The sequence below is a fragment of the Pezoporus flaviventris genome, unplaced genomic scaffold, assembly GCF_033815535.1.
Source record: "Pezoporus flaviventris isolate CSIRO_AGI_PZ_B2104156 unplaced genomic scaffold, CSIRO_AGI_Pfla_v1 ptg000021l, whole genome shotgun sequence".
NCBI lineage: Eukaryota > Metazoa > Chordata > Aves > Psittaciformes > Psittacidae > Pezoporus > Pezoporus flaviventris.
Window position 1 is genome coordinate 10540125 of NW_026892569.1, and position 16473 is coordinate 10556597.

Consider the following 16473-nt stretch of genomic DNA (forward strand, 5'->3'; position numbering starts at 1 on the left):
GGAGCTGGGGAAGGAGGGGGAAAGCCGTGGCCACGGTGAACTTTGGAGCCACCGGCCAGGTTTGGGGGCCGGGCAGGGGCCTAACGAGAGAAAGGCTAATGAAGAGGAGGGGATGCGCTGCCTGCTGCGCCTTTAAGAAGAGCGGTGGCATCGCCGCCCCTCCCCTGCCTGGGAACTGTGTGTGCCTGGGAAAGTTGCCTGCAGCCGGCCCTGGAGCATCTTTGCTCGGTGGCAGGTGGCCCTGCCTCGGGTCCCCATCCCTGCAGTGGCCCCGGGGACCCCACTGCCGCTCCCCTCCCTCCCGCAGGAAGATGCCCCCGGAGCTGCCCGTTGCCCCGCCGGGAGCCGAGGGGAGCCAGGAGGGCGGAGGTACGCGGGGTGTTGGGGATGTGGGTGACCGAGGAAACAGGGGGAGGTGGCACATGGGGCACATGCTGGGGCCCCGGGGGAGCACAGGCAACAGCAGTAGGATGGGGTGCAGGTGATTCACCCCAAGGAGAGTTGTGATCCCATGGGGTGTCCTGGAGGTGAGGGGCACCTTGAGGGTCAGGGGTGCACCCTGGGCAGAGGAGGAGCCCTAGGGGACAGTCCCTCCAGTCGCTGGGTGGGCAGAGGGAGGCCAGGGCAGCACAGGTCCCTGGCCGCCTCGCTGGGCATCCTCCTGCCCAGTGCAGTCACACCACCGGGGGCTTCCCAGCGTGTTCACTGGCTCTGGGGTGGGCTTTGGCCATTGGTCTGAGCTGGTGGTTCCTGGGAGGTGGCATCCGGAGCAGGGCAGGAGGATGCTCCTGCTGGCTCGAGGGCAGTCACTGTACTTGACATGGGTGCTGGGGTCCCACGAGCTGTGGGTGCAGGAGAGGTCCTGGCCGAGGCCCAGCCAGCCTGCAGCCTCATGGGAGCTGTGCTCGTGTGCGGAGCAGCCCATCTCCACCACCACTGGCCTTCACAGGGCTGGTGCTTGGAGCCATACCTTGACCTGGAGCGGGCCAGGGGCTTGGATCCCCACAGCAGCTCCATCCCACTCTGCCCAGGCTCAGGCAGTGCCCCGAGGTCCCCGGGAGCACATTACATTGCCCTGAGATAGACAGAGGTGCACGGCTGGCTCCTGACTGGCAGATCCCAGAGTTCTTGGGACATGGAGAATGGAGATACAGGAGCAAAAACTGCCTTGAGCCCCAGCACAGCACCGAGCCCAGCAGAAACCCCTCAGGGGTACAAACTTCCCCCCCCCCCCCGCTTCACCCACCCCTCGCAGCCCCCAGCCCCTGCCCGGGCTGCAGCAGGGCCGGCACTTTGGGGGGATCAGCTCGGTGGGGTGGGGAAAGCCCTCTTTGGGGGGCCGGGCTGGGCTGGGCGGGAGCCGCGACGCTCCCGCTTCCCCCCCCCCCCGGCACCGCGCTCCGGGCCGCCCTCGATAAAGGGGCGGGAGCACCGGGGGCCGGTACGCGGCGGGACCGCCTGCGCCCGGCTCTGCTCGGTACGGCACGGAGCGGCTCGGCGCGGCTCGGAGCGGTGCAGCCCCGCGGTGGGTGAGTGCGTGCGGCCGCGGGGGTCCCGCCGCAGGCGGGGCAGGGGGGTGCTGCGGGGCAGGACCGGACCGGACAGACCCCCCCCGCGGGCTCTTGTCCGCCCTCCCGCGGGGGGCGCGCTCCTCCCCGGTGCAACCGGGCCGCGCTGTGCTGGGCTGAGACCCGGCGTGGCCATCGCAGTGGTGTCAGGCCGGGTGCTCCCCCGCCCGCAGCCGTGTGCGCGGGGAGGGGCGGCTCTCGCCCACCCTGGCTGCTATGGAGAAACCCGAGCTCGCCGCCCGCACCGGGGGTCTCCGTAGCAGGGCTGGGGGCTGCGGGGAGCTGCTGCCGGGGCCGGGGCGAGCAGGCAGGGAGCTGGGAGCAGGCAGGGAACAGGCAGGAGGCAGGGAGCAGGCAGGGAGCGGGAAGGGCTTGTGGAGGCAGAGCCCGCGCACACCCTGGGCACGACTCCCCGAGGCACCGGGCAGAGTGGAGTCGGGGCCCCCCGCACGCTGCCGTCGGGGCTCCCTCCCGAGCAGGGACAGGCAGCGGCTGCCCGCCGGGCACTGGCAGCTCCCGGCCTGTTGGGTGGCCCTGGGCACTGCCAGCTGTCCCTCCAGCATGGGGATGTGTGGTGACACACATGGCCAGGCATGATCCCGCTGCCCTGGCCCAAAGCCGGGGCTCTCCCTGGTACGTGAGGCACCAGCAGTGGCACCTTGTCCTCCTGAGGCTGCCATGTGCCCTGGCACGGTGTGGTACTGGTGCCTCCCCGGGCCTACTGTGCTGTCACCGGTGTCAGGGCATGGGGCTGACATGGGGCAATGGTGGCATCCTCCACTCCCGCAGGCTCCCACGATGAGCAGCCGGCTCCTGCTCCTCACTGTGCTCCCTGTGCTCCTGGGCCCGCCAGTTGCCGCAGTGCAGAAGAGGAGCCAAGGTGGGTGCTGAGCACCGGGTGCACGCAGTGGGCGAGGGGCCAGCACTGTCGTGCAATGGTGCCAGCCTGTGCCCTGAGCACTGTTGCCATCCCGCAGCGGTGTGTGAGGACGTGCTGGAGGCCGACATTGCCTTCCTGGTGGACGGCTCGTCCAGCATCGGCAGGAACAACTTCCGTGCCATCCGCACATTCATGGAGGAGCTGGTGGTGCCCTTCATGCCGGCGGTGGGCGAGAGGGCCGTGCGCATCGCCGTGGTGCAGTACAGTGACGAGCCACGGTGAGCCCCGGGAAGGGGCACGGGAGCAGCAGGCGGTGGGGACGGGAGCTGACGTGTCCCCTGCTCCCCAGGGTGGAGTTCTCCTTCTCCCAGCACACCAACGGCACCAGTGTCCGGAGGGCCATCCAGCAGCTCAGCTACAAGGGCGGCAACACGCGCACCGGTGCCGGCTTCCGCTATGTGGCTGACAACTTCTTTGGTCCCACACAGCTCCGGCCTCGGGTCCCCCAGGTACAGGCATGGCTGTGGCCCTGGGAGCACCCAGGGAGCAACACAGCAGGTCTGTGGGCTCTGGGCTGGGGCTTATGGCTCATCCCTGGCACCACAGATCTGCATCCTCATCACGGATGGCAAGTCCCAGGATGATGCTGAGGGGCCGGCAGCGAAGCTGAAGAGCCAGGGCATCAAGGTCTTTGCCGTTGGTGAGGCTTTGGCACTGGACAAGAGGGTCTGCTGCTGGGTTCAGGGTTCCTGCCCTCACCCATCATCTCCATCCTTGCCAGGAGTCAAGAATGCTGACCGCAAGGAGCTGATCCGTGTTGCCTCAATGCCCACCGATGCTTTCTTCTTCTATGTTGGTGACTTCAAGCTGCTAGGGACGCTGGTGCCACTGATGACACGGAGGGTGTGCATGAGCGTCGGGGGTACCCTGCGCACGCTGGGTATGGACTCCTGTCCTCCTCCCTTGGGTCCACCTTTAGCACCCATCCTCCCCAAAATGCCTTCCTGGCCATCCTGTGACACTGAGCACATGGCTGTGCCACCCTGGGAAGCTCTCCCTGCTGCCCCACGCACCCTGGAGCTGATGGCCCCTGTGCTCCCCTCCAGACGGGACAAGCCACACCGGCCCCTCAAACCTGCAGTTCCTGGACCGGGGCCTTGATCAGCTGCAGATCCAATGGACCGTGGCCAGCGGCCCCGTCACCGGCTACCGGGTGCAGCACGTGCCGCTGACTGGGCTGGGGCAGCCGGTTGTGGCCGAGAGGCAGGAGGTGAGGGTCTCACCCACACACCTGGGGTCCCCAGCGGCCCCATGCATGGCCTGGGGACACCAAGGGGTGACACGGTCCCTGCCCAGGTGAGCCTGGGGCCACGGGAGACCAGCGCCGTGCTGCGGGGGCTGCGTGAGGGGACCGAGTACCTGGTCACTGTCACTGCCCAGTACGCCAACAGCGTCGGCGAGTCCGTGTCCGGCCGAGCGCGCACCCGTGAGTGTCCGTGACCACGGGTTGGGGCCATGGGCAGGGGCACACGGGGCTGGGGTTCACCCCTGCCTCTGCATCGTCCCCAGAGAGTCAGGCTGGCTCCGTGCTGGATTTCCGCGTGGTGGAGACTGGACCGACGTTCCTGCGGCTGGCCTGGCAGCCCGGCCCTGAGCCCCCACAGGGCTACAGCCTCAGCTATGGTGTGCGAGGTGAGGGGACATGAGAGGTGAGGGATGGGCAAGGTGAGAGATGGGCAAGGTGAGAGATGTGCTAGATGAGAGATGTGCGAGGTGAGGGACATGCAAGGGGAAGGAATGGTGCCTACAAGGGAGCTGTCCTGCCTGGATGCCTTTGCACTGCTTCATAGGCCGGGCATAGGCATGGCGGGGTGCATGCATGGGGTTTGGTGCAGGGGTGCACGGCCAGAGCACTGTGGCTGCTGGTGCCCGTGCTGCAGGGCACACGTGTGTGCAGAGGCATGGGGCCGTGTGTGTGTTCCTACACCCCGAGGCTCAGGTGTGTGCTAGTGTGTTCATGACAGCCGGTGCCATGTGGCGCGTGCCCGGCACAGGTGGGGGTGCCGGCACACGCATGCAGGGGGTGTCACCCCCGTCCTTCTGAGCCCCACTGCAGCTGCACACCTGCAGCCCCTCCCTGCCCCACGGCCCTCGGGGTGCCCCTGGCTGCGGTCCCGGCCTCTCCCAGGCTCCCCACCCCTGGCACCGCCTGGCACCCCCAGGGCAGGCTGCAGACACCCCTTGGTTGCCGGCATGGAGCGTGCCAGGCCCCTGCCCACCGCAGCCTCCCCACCAGGAGCAGCCCAGGGGCAAGAGAAGAGCCTGGGGGCCAGTGCGCAATCGGCCACGCTCAGCAACCTGCGCCCCGACACCGAGTACGTGGTGATGCTGCGGCCCCGCTACGCGCAGCAGCCCGCCCGCCCCAGCACCCTCACCGCAAGGACACGTAAGCACTGAGCCAGGTCCTGGGATCACATTGGGTGGGAATGGGTTCCCAGCACAGGGACACCCCTTCACTCGCCATGCCCCATAGGGATGGGGCTGCCTGGCCCATTGATGCCGGGGAGAAGGGGCGGATGGGGATGTGTGTGCGCATGACTACAAGGTGATGGTGATGCTCTGAGCCCCAGAAGGTGCTCCCAGGGGGCACTCCCGAGCCCGTTGGCCGCCTCCTGGGAATGTTTCCACTGGAACTTCCCCCACGTGATGTAAAAATGTCGGCTGGAAAAGTGCAGTTTTCGTGAATTCAAGCACTGGCTCTGAAGGAGGGAAACGTGGTTGCCGCAGGGAGGAGGGTGGCGGCAGCATCACCGGGCAGGCGCGGGGGCGAGCCCCCGAGGGAACACCTTTGCAAGCCTCAGAACTGGCAAACCAATTCCTCAGCTGCCCCAGGCTGCTTTAACCAGCAGAAAGTATTTAATGCATTAGGAGGAAGGTGTTGGAGCTCCCGTTCTCTGGAGCCGGGTTGCTTTGAAGAAGCCACCCGGGTGCAGGCTGCCCTGGGTGATGTGGGTGCAGTGCAGCATCCATGGGCAGAGGGGTTCCCATCCCCAGAGCAGGCGGGTGTCTTGGTGCTTCCCACTGTTCCGTGCCCCCCTGTCCCATGGGGAACCCCAGGGGCTTCTCTCACCGCAGGGCACCCGGTAGCTGTGCAGCACTTGGCTGTTCACAATGTGTCGGCGCAGAGCATGCTGCTGGCCTGGCAGCCTGTCAGCGGGGCCACCGGCTACCGGCTCTCCTGGGCCACCCTCACAGGTAGGTGCCCATCCCTTGTGCCCCTTGTGCTGGTGGCCGCAGGGAAGGGGACAGGAGGGGGCAGTGGCACCCCAAGGGATGGCTTTGCCGGCTCCTGCAGGGCAGGACAGGCACAGGGTGGACCTGGACGCTGGGCGGACGTCGCATGCGCTGGGGGGGCTGCAACCCAACACTGACTACGTGGTGGCCGTGGCCCCGCTCTTCGGGCAGCTGGAGGGACCAGCAGCCACCATGCGGCAGAGGACGGGTAGGTGCTGGGTATGGGGCTGCCACCCCGTTCCTACCCTGTTGCCCTTGCCGTGGCATGAGGGAGGGACCATACCTATAGCACCGCACCACAGCAATGCTGCTGCGGTGTGCGGGGCTGGTGGCAGCGTGACACGGGGCAGCCTGGCTCATGGGGTCCCTCTTGCAGAGCCAGGTGCAGAGCAGATGCTGCGGACCAACATCCTGGGCCCCACGTCCATCCAGGTGCTCTGGACCAGTGCTCGTGATGCCCGTGGCTACCGTCTGGAGTGGAAGAGAGCCGCAGGTAGGCTCAGAGTGCCTCATCACCCCCATGGACCCCTTGTGCCAGCAGCTTGCACTGACACCCCCCCTCCCCACAGGACCGGAGCCCCCCAGGACGGTGTCGCTCCCCAGCAGTACCAACACCTACCAGCTGACGGGACTGCAGCCGGGTACTGAGTACCGCATCACCCTCTACACGCTCTACGATGGCAGGGAGGTGGCCACCCCTGTCACCACCTTCCAGACAGGTGACTGCCGGAGGTCCCCTGGGTTGTCCCCACCCTTCCAATCCATTGGGATGGAGGGATGTCCCAGGTATTGTTCATCCCGGGGACCCCTTGGCCGTGAGACCCAGCTCTGCAGCCTTGTCCTGGGGTGATGCTGGGGTCGTGCTCCAGCCGTGCCTCATCGCGTGCCCTTTCAGACGTGGAGGTGCCCGTGGGAGCTGTGTCGGACCTGCGGGTGCTCGAGGAGTCGAGCCGGTGGCTGCGGCTGGGCTGGACGGGGGTCCCTGGAGCCACCGAGTACAAAGTGGTGGTGCGCAACAGCCAGGGTGAGCGGGGCCGGGTCAGCCTGTGGCAGGGTGAGCCGGGCAGGGTGCAGGCAGCGCCCAGGGCCCCGGCTGGCCGGAGGGTGCTGAGTGCCTGTGGCTGCGCTCCCGGCAGATGGCACGGAGAGGACGAGGCGCGTCCCCGGCAGCCAGACGGGACTTGAGCTGGGAGACCTCCGCGAGGGCATCGCTTACCTGGTGCGCGTCTCGGCGCTCGCAGGCAGCAGGGAGGGCAGCGCGGCCACGCTCACCGTCCGCCGCAGTGAGTCCCCGCCGGGGTTTGGCACCGGGATCCCAGTGCTGTGCATTCCCCCCCCCCCCCCCCAATGCCTTTGTTCTCTACCCCCGTGGGGTGCCGGGTGGCCGCAGGGCCCCTCTGAGCATCCCGCGGTGACGCTGTGGTGCCGTGGGGCGGTGCAGAGCTCCCGGCGGTGGGCAGCGTGTCGGAGCTGCGGGTGATGGAGGCGAGTCCCGGGCAGCTCCGGGTGACCTGGCGGGGGCTGCCGGGCGCCGGGGGCTACCTGCTGAGCTGGCGGGGCAGCGACGGTGAGTGCGAGCACCGCGGGAGGCTGCGCGGTGGCGCCAGAGCCCTTCCCATCGCAGCCGTCCCCCGTAGGTGTGGAGCAGTCCCGCTTCCTCCCCGCCGACCCCACCGCCTTCACCATCGAGGGGCTGCGCCCCGGCGTCATCTACACCGTTGGTGTCTCTGCCGTTGTGGATGGGCGTGAGGGCAGCCCCGTCACCGCCACGGCGCGGACCGGTGAGGTGTCCCCCTGCCCGTCAGTGCTGGCCGGTGCCGCTGGCCGCCAGCCCCGGTGACATGGTCCTCTTGGTGTCGCAGCACCCGAGCAGGTGGGGACGGTGTCGAGGCTAGAGGTGCAGGCATCCAGGAGCAACGTCGCCCGTGTCACCTGGGTCGGTGTGCCAGGAGCCACGGCTTACCGTGTGGTGTGGAGCCGCAGGGATGGTACCGTGGGATGGGGACGGAGATGGGCTGTGGGGGTGGTGGGCTGGGGGCTGATCCATGCTCCTTGGCAGGGGGCTCGGAGAGCAGCCGCCACGTTCCCGGCCACACCAGCTCCTTCGACATCCCCGACCTGGAGGGAGGCGTCTCCTACACCGTGAAGGTGACAGCGCTCATCGGCAACCGCGAGGGCAACCCTGTCTCCATTGTCGTCACCACCCGTGAGTGCTGGGTCAGGGGCAGCACCTGGGGTGACACCAGGCGCTGTGCCCCTAACCCTGCTCCTCTGCCCAACAGCGGAGGCAGCGCCAGTGCCCCCCGTCAGCAGCTTCCAGGTGACAGAGGCCTCAGAGCACCGGCTGCGCCTGGCCTGGGTGCCGGCCACTGGCAGCACTGGGTACCGCCTGGTCTGGCGCCTGGCTGAAGGTGAGAGTGACCCCAGCCCCCTGCACCCCCCAGGCCCCCCCATGTGCACCCTCACCCCTCTGTGCCCACGCAGGGGGGCCCCAGCGCAGCCAGCAGCTCCCAGCCACCGCCACCACCTACGACCTCACGGGGCTGGAGCCAGGACGGCGCTACCACATCAGCATCACCAGCATGGCCGGTGGCCGGGAGAGCGAGCCAGCCACCATCACTGGCATTACTGGTACAGGACTGTGTGCAGGGCATGGGAAGCCCAGAGGGGACTTGGAACCGGGCAGTGCCTTGGGCTGAGGAGGGTGATGGGTGGGGAGTGGGAGCCAGCTGGGGGCTGCCCCATGGGGCTGGGACACGCTTCTCCTCTCTTGGCAGCTGCCCTGGGCCGTGTCACCAGCCTGCAGGTGACAGAGGTACGGAGGGACTCGGTGACACTCACCTGGAACCCGGTCCCTGGTGCTTCTGGCTACATCCTCTCCTGGACCCCCCCCACGGGTGAGACGGGCGGGTGTCCCTGGGTTGGGCTGTGTCCCTGTGGGTCTCGCTGCCCCCCTGACCCTATCCCTGGGTGGCAGCGGGCAGGGAGTCAGGGCGCACGCTGCCCGGCACTGCCAGCTCCCAGCAGGTCTCGGGGCTGCGCCTGGGCCAGCGCTACACCTTCACCCTACGCCCGCTGCTGGGCAGCACGCCCGGTGCTGAGACGTCTGTCAGTGAGCGCACAGGTACCATGGGGTCACTGGGGACCTGGTCACTGGTGGCTGCTCCAGCAGCCGCTTCACCCCCTCCCTGTCCCCAGTGTGCAGGGATGCCCGCGGTGACATCGTGTTCCTGGTGCACGGCACCCGCGACAGCTCCTCTGGCGCTGATGCCATCCGTACGCTCCTCTCCAACACTGTGTCTGCGCTGGGGCGCCTGGGCCCGGACGGCACCCAGGTAGGGGCTGCGGTGGTGGGGGATCCCCGGGGACACGGGCGGGTTGTGTTGCCCACTGCTCCCTGTGCCCTCGCAGGTGGCTCTGGCCACGTACAGCTACCGCAGCCTGCCCTGGCTGCTGCTGAACCGCTCCAGTGACCTGTCCGTCGTGCTGGAGCAGATCCGCACCATGCGCTACGAGGAGCCCAGCGGCAATGCCATCGGTGAGGGGCGGCTCTGGGAGCCGGGCAGCGCTGTGGGACCCTGCGGACTGCCCTTTTCTCCTTCTCCCTCCCTAGGAGCAGCCATCACCTTCGCCAGGACCTACCTGCTGAGCCCTGGTGCGGGGCGCCGGCCCAGCGTGCCGGCCGTGCTGGTGGTCCTGGCTGACGGCCCCTCCGGGGACGATGCCATTGCGGCGGCCAGGGATGTCAAGGCTGGGGGTGAGGATGGATGGATGAGTGCCGCAGGGTGCACGGCAGCTCCGCAGGGTGCTGAGGCTGCTCTTGGCCAGGGGTCCGGGTGCTGGCAGTGGGACTGGAGGGAGCAGACCGGGAGCAGCTCCGGCGTATGGTGACCGGGGAGGACCCGCGGTACATCTACCATGGCGGCGTTGCCCCGGCTGAGCTGGAGGGGGAGCTCACCGATGACCTCTGCACCATCATCTCGACCAGGGTAAGGAGCTGGGAGGGGAGCGGGGAGCAGCCCCATGGGGGGGCTTCTCCTGCCCATCATCTTAACCAGGGTAAGGGGCTGGGGGGGAGCAGCCCCACGGGGGGCTTCTCCTGCCCTGGACTCACGCAGGCTTCTCTGGTCTTGTCAGCCGGAGCCGGAGCCGAAGCCAAGGCCCTGCACCGTGCAGTGCCCCAAGGTGAGCATCCCCACACCATGCTGTGCTGCACTATGCTGTACTGTGCCACAGGGGCTCAGTGGGGGCCAGGGACCCCCAGCTTGCTGATGGCAGCAGCACAATGAGGGGCTGAGCATGGGGATGCAGCTCCTGACCCCCCCACTCTGTCCCCTTGCAGGGCGAGAAGGGAGACCGTGGCGAGGCAGTGAGTGCTCCGTGTCCCCATCCCAGCTGTAGCTCTGGGGGTGATGTGTCCCCCAAACCCTGCTAGTGCCAGCCCTCAGGGAATGCTCACCACTGGCTTTGTCTCCACAGGGACCACAAGGACACACGGGGCCACCGGGCCCCCCTGGGCAGCTGGTAATATCCTGATGGGGACAGCTCCCGGGGGGGGGGCAGTGACATGGTCCCCATGTCCCCTTGTCCTGCTGGCAGGCTCTGGGGCAGGGACCTGCCCAGCCCTTGCCATTGGGGTGGAGGAGGCACATCCCTTGGCCACCACCCAGCACCCAGCCCATCCTCTTTGCTGTCCCTCCAGGGCCGCCACGGGCTGCCAGGACCCCCAGGACCCCCGGGGCCACAAGGTCTGCCTGGACGAAGTGTGGAGCAGCCGGGCAAGAAGGGGGACAGGGTGAGCACCCCCGAGGCCTCAGCCGGGGTCCCTGGGCGCAGCTCTGTGCTACTGGTGCAGGGACCAGCACTGCACTGGGGGGTGTCCAGTAGTGCCCGAGTGCATCAAACGCTGGCTTCTTTCTCCCACAGGGATACCCTGGAGCTGATGGGACACCAGGAAGCCCCGGCCGCCCCGGGAGCCCTGGATCACCCGGCCAGCCGGTGAGTGCGGGTGTCCCTTGTGTCCCCTGCTGCCTCATGGGCTTTCCCCATTGCTTGGCCCTTTCCCTGTGCCAGGGGTCTCTGTAGCTGGCAGGGTCACTGCTGTCCCTGTGTGTCCCAAGTGTGACTGTCCATCCCTGCCTCGGCTGGAGCCCCCCTCCCATCCCTGCTCCACTGCTGGCAGGGACCTGCATTCACCTGCTGAGCTGTTGTTTTCCAGGGCATCCCCGGTCCCCGAGGGGATCCTGTGAGTACGGCCCCATCCCTCCCCTGTCCCACTGCCTGCCTGTACCCCCTTCACTCTTGTCCTTCCTTCCCAGGGCACACGAGGGCCGATGGGGCTCCCTGGCCTGAAGGGGGAGAAGGGAGAGCCGGTAGGTGACGGGCAGGGGCTGCCCTGCAGGGTCCCGGTGGGGCATCTCCTGGCTCTTGGTGTCTGCTGACCCCAGGGTGTCCCCATCTCCCTGCTGGGCTCCTGGCCCTGAGGTCCTGTCCTGCACTGGGGACAGCAGGACACTGATTCTTCCTCCCCTCCTCATTCAGGGGGAGCCCCAGGTTATGACGGACGGAAGGCAGGGGCTGCCAGGCCAGAAAGGGGAGCCGGGCAGGCCGGTACGTGTGAGGATGGGGATGCTGAGAGGTCTCTGCCACAGCCCCGGCCACAGCTAATGGAACATCTCTGTCCCCCAGGGCAGCCCTGGCCCCCCCGGCAGCCCTGGCACAAGGGGGCCCTTTGGCGACCCAGGGCCCCCCGGTCCGCTGGGACCCCCAGGGTCACCAGGACCACCAGGAGAGTTTGTGAAGGTAAATCCCACCCGTGCTGTGCAAGGGAGGTGTGGGATGGGGGTGAAGCTGCTCCCCTTGTGTGCTCCCTGGGTCCTGCCCATGGGCTGTGTCCCCACCAGACGTGTCCATGCACACACACACACATGCATGAGCTCTGGCACTGGGCAGAGCAGGAACAGGCATGTGGCACGCATGTGCTTTGATGCCACTGATGATGGGCTCTGTCCAGCGCATCCCTTCCATTCAAGGGGAGGAATGGGAAGAGCCCAGGCGTGCCCTTACTTGCTTTTTGCCCTTGCAGGGGGAGAAAGGTGACCGAGGGGAAAGGGTGAGTGGCTTTGCATCTCCCTGGCTCCTGAGCGCTCCTGGATGGGGCTTCCATTGGTGCTGGAGAGCACTGCAGTCCCCTGGATGCAGGGGAGGACGGAGCCCTCCAGGGCTGTCTGCAAGCTCTGATCACTGTCTCTGCAGGGCCCTCCTGGGCTTGTGGATGGGGCAGCACCTCGCGGGGAGCCCGGATCCCCGGTGAGTTCAGTCCCGTGGCCAGCAGGGATGGGAGAGGGCTGCGGTGGCTGCGCGTCACCAGGGCTGAGCTGCAGCCGGGGCTGAGCTGGGCTCTCTTGCAGGGGCTGCCTGGGGACCCTGGGCCCCGGGGACCTGCTGGGCCCCCTGGCCTGAAGGGAGAGAAGGTAAGAGGGTGGTGGGGATGCTCCGGTGGGGCAGACCCCGCGCTGCTCCCCATGCCTATCTTGTGGGCACGGCTGTCCCTTTCCTGATCCCCAGGGCGATGGCGGCGAAGGTTTCCCTGGGCCACCTGGACGCCCCGGGGACCCTGGAGACCGGGTGAGTTTCCTGAGAGAGGGTACGGGGCAGGAGCTGCCCTCAGGGGGCTCCTGCTCCTGTGCGTGTGCTCTGCCATGGCAGAGGTGACATCTCATCCTCCTTTGCAGGGTCCCCGGGGACCGCCAGGGGAGCAGGGCAGGAAGGTGAGTGATGCAGGGGCTCGAGGGATGCTCTCACTTTGCCTTTGGGTGCAGTGACCTGTGCCATCCCCACGGGTCCTGCTGCCCCTGACCTATCTTCCTCCTGCACCAGGGGGACCGTGGGGCACCAGGAGAGCTGGGAGAGACAGGCGAGAAGGTGAGAACATGCCATGTTTGGCACCATCAGTGGGTCCTGGTGTCCTTGTGGCTGTGCTGGGGGGTCATGGTGGGAGCCCAGTGGTCTTGGATGTGCTCTGGGGGCAGTGTGCGGGGCAGAGGCTGTGGGGTGGAGAAGAAAGGCTCCTGAAACCCTCCTCTGCTTGGCTCCACAGGGGGACCGTGGAGCGCCGGGCGCTGAAGGCGAGAAGGTAGGTGTGCTGTGGGGTGAAGCTGTGCTGGGGTGAACCTGTCCCTCACACCTCCTCTCCCTCCTGTGCTGCAGGGCGAGGCGGGAGCCCCAGGGCGCCCAGGGCCGGCGGGCAGGGAGGTAAGCTGGGACAGCGGCCATGGCATGGTGGATGTGGCACCGCGGGAGCTGCCATGTACCGGTGCCGTGTCCCTGCACTGCCAGCACCTGAGGTCTCCTCTCTCCCGTAGGGAGCTCCGGGACCTGCTGGGCCACGGGGGGAGAAGGTGAGGATGGGGTCCCGGGGTGGGGGGTGTGGGTAGGGCGGGCAGTGCTTCAGGGGGTCTGTGTCTCTTCAGGGTGAGCCAGGACCGCCCGGGAAGCCGGTACGTGGGACACTGCCCGCGGGTGCAGCGCTGCTTGACCCAGCCCCGCCACAGGGACCGGCGGGCAGCACCCAGCACCGTCCCCTCTGCTTCCCCTGCAGGCTCCCAGCGTGGCTGGTGTCGGAGGGGAGAAGGTAACAGTGCCCCCCCGGGGCATGGCTGAGGCTGGGGAGCGGGATTGCAGAGCTGGGCATCCACCCCAGGGGACACTGTGCTGGTCCCCAGGCCGGGCTATGCAGTGGTGGGGAGAAGGGCGGTGGTCTGGGGGGGCTGATGGTGCCGTTTCATCTGCTCCAGGGCGATAGAGGCTTCCCAGGACCGGAAGGACCTCCCGGCCCCAAGGGTGATGCGGGAGAGAAAGGCACCCGTGTGAGTACCCCTGGGGATGGGGGGCTCAGCACTGCCCCCAGGCTCACAGTGCTCCTGCCATTGCTCCAAACTGCATCTCTCCATGGCTAGGGTGCCCCTGGGCTGAGCATCCCCGGGCCGGCCGGCCCCAAGGGCGAGCAGGGCGATCGGGTGAGTCTGGGTGCGTCCGGGACTGTGGCTGGTGGGGTACAGAGCTCTGCCCCACTGCCCGGTGACACATGCTCTCCCTCCCCAACACCAGGGCATCGTTGGCCTCACGGGCAGGAGTGGCCCAAAGGTAACGCCACTGCAGGAGTCATTTCCCCTCTGTCCATCCATCCCTCCCTCCTTCCCTCCACTGGGCTCTAGAGGGGCTCTCCCTGCAGCCCATTCTGTTCTGGGGAGCAGAGGGGTCCATGCTGAGCCCTTCTCCCCACAGCAGCCCCCATGCTCACCCCACTCTGCCCTGACCCCTTGTTCCTGTCTCCCCCCTTGCCTAGGGTGACCCAGGGGAGCCAGGGGAGAAGGGGGAGCCGGGCCGAGCCGGCACCCCGGGGCCGACTGGGCAGCGTGGCAAGGAGGTAGCGTGGGGCTAGGGGGCTGTGGGGCTCTGTGGCCCCGCAGGAGGGTGGGGTGGGGGGGTGGGGAGCAGGGGGACGCTGGTGACTTGTGCTTTATCCCCATCTGGTGCTGCTGACCCGTGCCACAGGGAGAGCGTGGAGAGAAGGGTGATGAAGGCACCCCGGTAAGTGAGGACACCCCAGGACGGAGCCCCCCCCACCCCCCCCCCACCCCACACTGACCCCTCTCTCCCCACAGGGTGAAGCAGGGCTGCCCGGCAAACCCGGAGACAGGGGCCCGCGGGTAAGTGCAGGGCTGGAGGGCAGTCAGTGGTACCGGGGGTCCTGCTTACACCCCCCCTGCCCCCTACCCAGGGCCTGCCCGGCTACCGCGGCCCCCCCGGGGAGAAGGGAGACTCAGGGGACCCGGGTCCTGAAGGCAGGAACGTGAGTACTGTGTGTGTGTGCCCACTGCCCCATGGGCACCACCGCTCCACACCCCAAGGGGTCCCCTCCACCCCACGCATCCCCATTCCCTCTCCCCCTCACGCCATCCCTCTTTACCACAGGGCAGCCCCGGAGCACCAGGGAGCAAGGGTGACCGTGGGGAGCCGGTGAGTGATGTGGGGCCATGTGCCACCGTCCCCAACCCGGGGCTAGCCCCGCCTCGGGGCCACACCAGCTCCCCTTGACCCCCTCCTGTCACCATTCTCCTTTCAGGGGCTTCCCGGACCCCCAGGACGATCCGTAAGCTATGCCCACCCCCCCACCCCCCCCACCCCCGGGCTTGTGCCTGGCCCCCTGTGCTCCAACAGCCTCTCTCTGCCCCACAGGTCGATGTGGGGCTCGGAGGAGTGGTGGAGAAGGGTGAGAAGGTAATGAGGACTCCCCCCGGGGTGCTGGCGGTGCCGTGCCCCATGCTGTGTGTCGTCGTCCCCCCCACTCCCTCCGGCTGTGCCTGTGCTCTGGCATCCCAGTGCACTGAGCCCTCCCTGCTCCAAACAGCCCCTCCCATGGGGAGCTGATGGGAGCATGGATGGGGCGCACGGGATCCGAGGGGCACGAGGGCTGATGCTCCTGCCCGGTGCAGGGCTGAAGCCCCCACCACGCTCATGGCTCAGGGGTCGTGCAGGAGGACCCCGCGCTCCGGCTGTTCTGCTCTTAGGAGCCAGCTCAGGCTCGGGCAGTTCCGGCTCTGCTCTAAGGGACCCATCGCGGTCCCGGCCGGCTCCTGCCTCAGCAGAGCCGCTCGTTGCGTTCCTCTGCAGCCATGATCTGCCCTGCCGGGGGCTGCGCTGCGCTCAGCAGCCTCCTCGCAGCCCGTGCCTCTGTCCTGAGACCTTTGCTGTTATCGCGCCCTAAACCGCTCCGCACGGGCTCTATCGCGGCTCGGCACAGCCGCAGCGCCGGGGGCAGGGCTCAGGCTCTGACCGTGCCCTTCCCTGGCAGGGGGACGCCGGCGACCCTGGTGAGGACGGGGCGAAGGGCGCCCGTGGCGACGCTGGCTCCCCGGGGCTGCCGGGAGAGAGGGTAGGAGCTGGGTCCGTGGGGCGGGAGGTGCCGGGACACAGCGCGGGGGGGTCCTGGTGTGCAAGGGTCGGTGGGTAGCACCCAGGACCCCCCACTCCATCCCTGTGCCCCACTGCTGAGTGTGTCTCTTGCAGGGCGTGGAGGGCCCCCGCGGCCCCCCCGGTGCTCGGGTGAGTGTCCCCATGGGGTCTGAGGGGGGTCCATGTCCTGCTTGGCTCCCACTGAGGGGGATGCTGCTCACTCCTGTTCCCACCCGCAGGGTGACCCCGGGGACCGAGGCCTGCCAGGAGAGAAGGTGAGTGGGCTGCAGGCTAGGGCTGCCTCACAGCACCCCTTTCCTGCCCCACGGCTCCAGCCCTGCCGTGCTGTTCTGTTACAGGGGGACCGTGGCCTGCCGGGGCTGGATGGCCGCAATGGGCTGGAGGGCAAACCAGGACCCCCAGGTCCTGCCGGGCTGCGGGTGAGCGTGGGGCAGGGCAGGGGCAGGGGCTGGGGGGCGATGGGGCAGGAGGAGCTGCCCCCCGTGCACCCTCTGCTCCGGGCTGGGGATGCTCACGGGGAGCTTTATGTCAGGGGTGTCCCTGTCCTCACCTCTCCTTGTCTGCAGGGAGACCCTGGGAAGCAGGGGGACCCCGGCCGGGATGTAAGTACTTTGGGGAGGGTGGGCTTGGGCTTTGCCTCTGATGGGGCCATGTAAGGAACCGATGTCCTGTTCCATGCTTTCTGTTCCGGGGAAGCACAGCAGGATTGTCCCTGTCCCCAGCAGTGTGCTGCTGTCCCAGAGCAGATTGGTG

The 16473-nt window shown here is 68.0% G+C and overlaps 1 protein-coding gene and 1 long non-coding RNA gene across 2 annotated transcripts in view; both read left to right on the top strand.

Annotated features, from left to right (window-relative positions):
• COL7A1 (collagen type VII alpha 1 chain) overlaps positions 1 to 16473 on the top strand; it is a 28928-nt gene continuing 12455 nt past the window's right edge. The window contains exons 1-62 of the mRNA XM_061456206.1: positions 1 to 369; positions 2358 to 2448; positions 2546 to 2726; positions 2798 to 2957; positions 3055 to 3148; positions 3230 to 3388; positions 3555 to 3718; positions 3805 to 3934; positions 4018 to 4140; positions 4745 to 4894; positions 5584 to 5703; positions 5804 to 5950; positions 6119 to 6235; positions 6312 to 6461; positions 6638 to 6766; positions 6879 to 7025; positions 7184 to 7309; positions 7380 to 7523; positions 7605 to 7730; positions 7802 to 7948; positions 8025 to 8153; positions 8227 to 8373; positions 8520 to 8639; positions 8720 to 8866; positions 8941 to 9077; positions 9154 to 9280; positions 9356 to 9499; positions 9571 to 9731; positions 9880 to 9927; positions 10085 to 10111; positions 10222 to 10266; positions 10445 to 10537; positions 10669 to 10761; positions 11061 to 11114; positions 11284 to 11352; positions 11431 to 11544; positions 11828 to 11854; positions 11998 to 12051; positions 12153 to 12215; positions 12310 to 12369; positions 12477 to 12512; positions 12622 to 12666; positions 12842 to 12877; positions 12952 to 12996; positions 13107 to 13142; positions 13215 to 13241; positions 13343 to 13375; positions 13539 to 13610; positions 13701 to 13760; positions 13852 to 13887; positions 14090 to 14170; positions 14299 to 14334; positions 14409 to 14453; positions 14525 to 14596; positions 14719 to 14763; positions 14870 to 14896; positions 14983 to 15024; positions 15599 to 15679; positions 15814 to 15849; positions 15939 to 15974; positions 16059 to 16139; positions 16287 to 16322. Of these exons, the coding sequence (XP_061312190.1) occupies positions 2367 to 2448; positions 2546 to 2726; positions 2798 to 2957; positions 3055 to 3148; positions 3230 to 3388; positions 3555 to 3718; positions 3805 to 3934; positions 4018 to 4140; positions 4745 to 4894; positions 5584 to 5703; positions 5804 to 5950; positions 6119 to 6235; positions 6312 to 6461; positions 6638 to 6766; positions 6879 to 7025; positions 7184 to 7309; positions 7380 to 7523; positions 7605 to 7730; positions 7802 to 7948; positions 8025 to 8153; positions 8227 to 8373; positions 8520 to 8639; positions 8720 to 8866; positions 8941 to 9077; positions 9154 to 9280; positions 9356 to 9499; positions 9571 to 9731; positions 9880 to 9927; positions 10085 to 10111; positions 10222 to 10266; positions 10445 to 10537; positions 10669 to 10761; positions 11061 to 11114; positions 11284 to 11352; positions 11431 to 11544; positions 11828 to 11854; positions 11998 to 12051; positions 12153 to 12215; positions 12310 to 12369; positions 12477 to 12512; positions 12622 to 12666; positions 12842 to 12877; positions 12952 to 12996; positions 13107 to 13142; positions 13215 to 13241; positions 13343 to 13375; positions 13539 to 13610; positions 13701 to 13760; positions 13852 to 13887; positions 14090 to 14170; positions 14299 to 14334; positions 14409 to 14453; positions 14525 to 14596; positions 14719 to 14763; positions 14870 to 14896; positions 14983 to 15024; positions 15599 to 15679; positions 15814 to 15849; positions 15939 to 15974; positions 16059 to 16139; positions 16287 to 16322 (5499 nt within the window). The 5' untranslated portion in view covers positions 1 to 369; positions 2358 to 2366. The remainder of the gene's footprint in view (positions 370 to 2357; positions 2449 to 2545; positions 2727 to 2797; positions 2958 to 3054; positions 3149 to 3229; positions 3389 to 3554; positions 3719 to 3804; positions 3935 to 4017; positions 4141 to 4744; positions 4895 to 5583; positions 5704 to 5803; positions 5951 to 6118; positions 6236 to 6311; positions 6462 to 6637; positions 6767 to 6878; positions 7026 to 7183; positions 7310 to 7379; positions 7524 to 7604; positions 7731 to 7801; positions 7949 to 8024; positions 8154 to 8226; positions 8374 to 8519; positions 8640 to 8719; positions 8867 to 8940; positions 9078 to 9153; positions 9281 to 9355; positions 9500 to 9570; positions 9732 to 9879; positions 9928 to 10084; positions 10112 to 10221; positions 10267 to 10444; positions 10538 to 10668; positions 10762 to 11060; positions 11115 to 11283; positions 11353 to 11430; positions 11545 to 11827; positions 11855 to 11997; positions 12052 to 12152; positions 12216 to 12309; positions 12370 to 12476; positions 12513 to 12621; positions 12667 to 12841; positions 12878 to 12951; positions 12997 to 13106; positions 13143 to 13214; positions 13242 to 13342; positions 13376 to 13538; positions 13611 to 13700; positions 13761 to 13851; positions 13888 to 14089; positions 14171 to 14298; positions 14335 to 14408; positions 14454 to 14524; positions 14597 to 14718; positions 14764 to 14869; positions 14897 to 14982; positions 15025 to 15598; positions 15680 to 15813; positions 15850 to 15938; positions 15975 to 16058; positions 16140 to 16286; positions 16323 to 16473) is intronic.
• On the top strand, positions 11823 to 12216 carry LOC133270609 (uncharacterized). Its single transcript, XR_009743850.1, has 3 exons — positions 11823 to 11854; positions 11998 to 12051; positions 12153 to 12216. It is a non-coding gene; the product is annotated as an uncharacterized LOC133270609 (long non-coding RNA).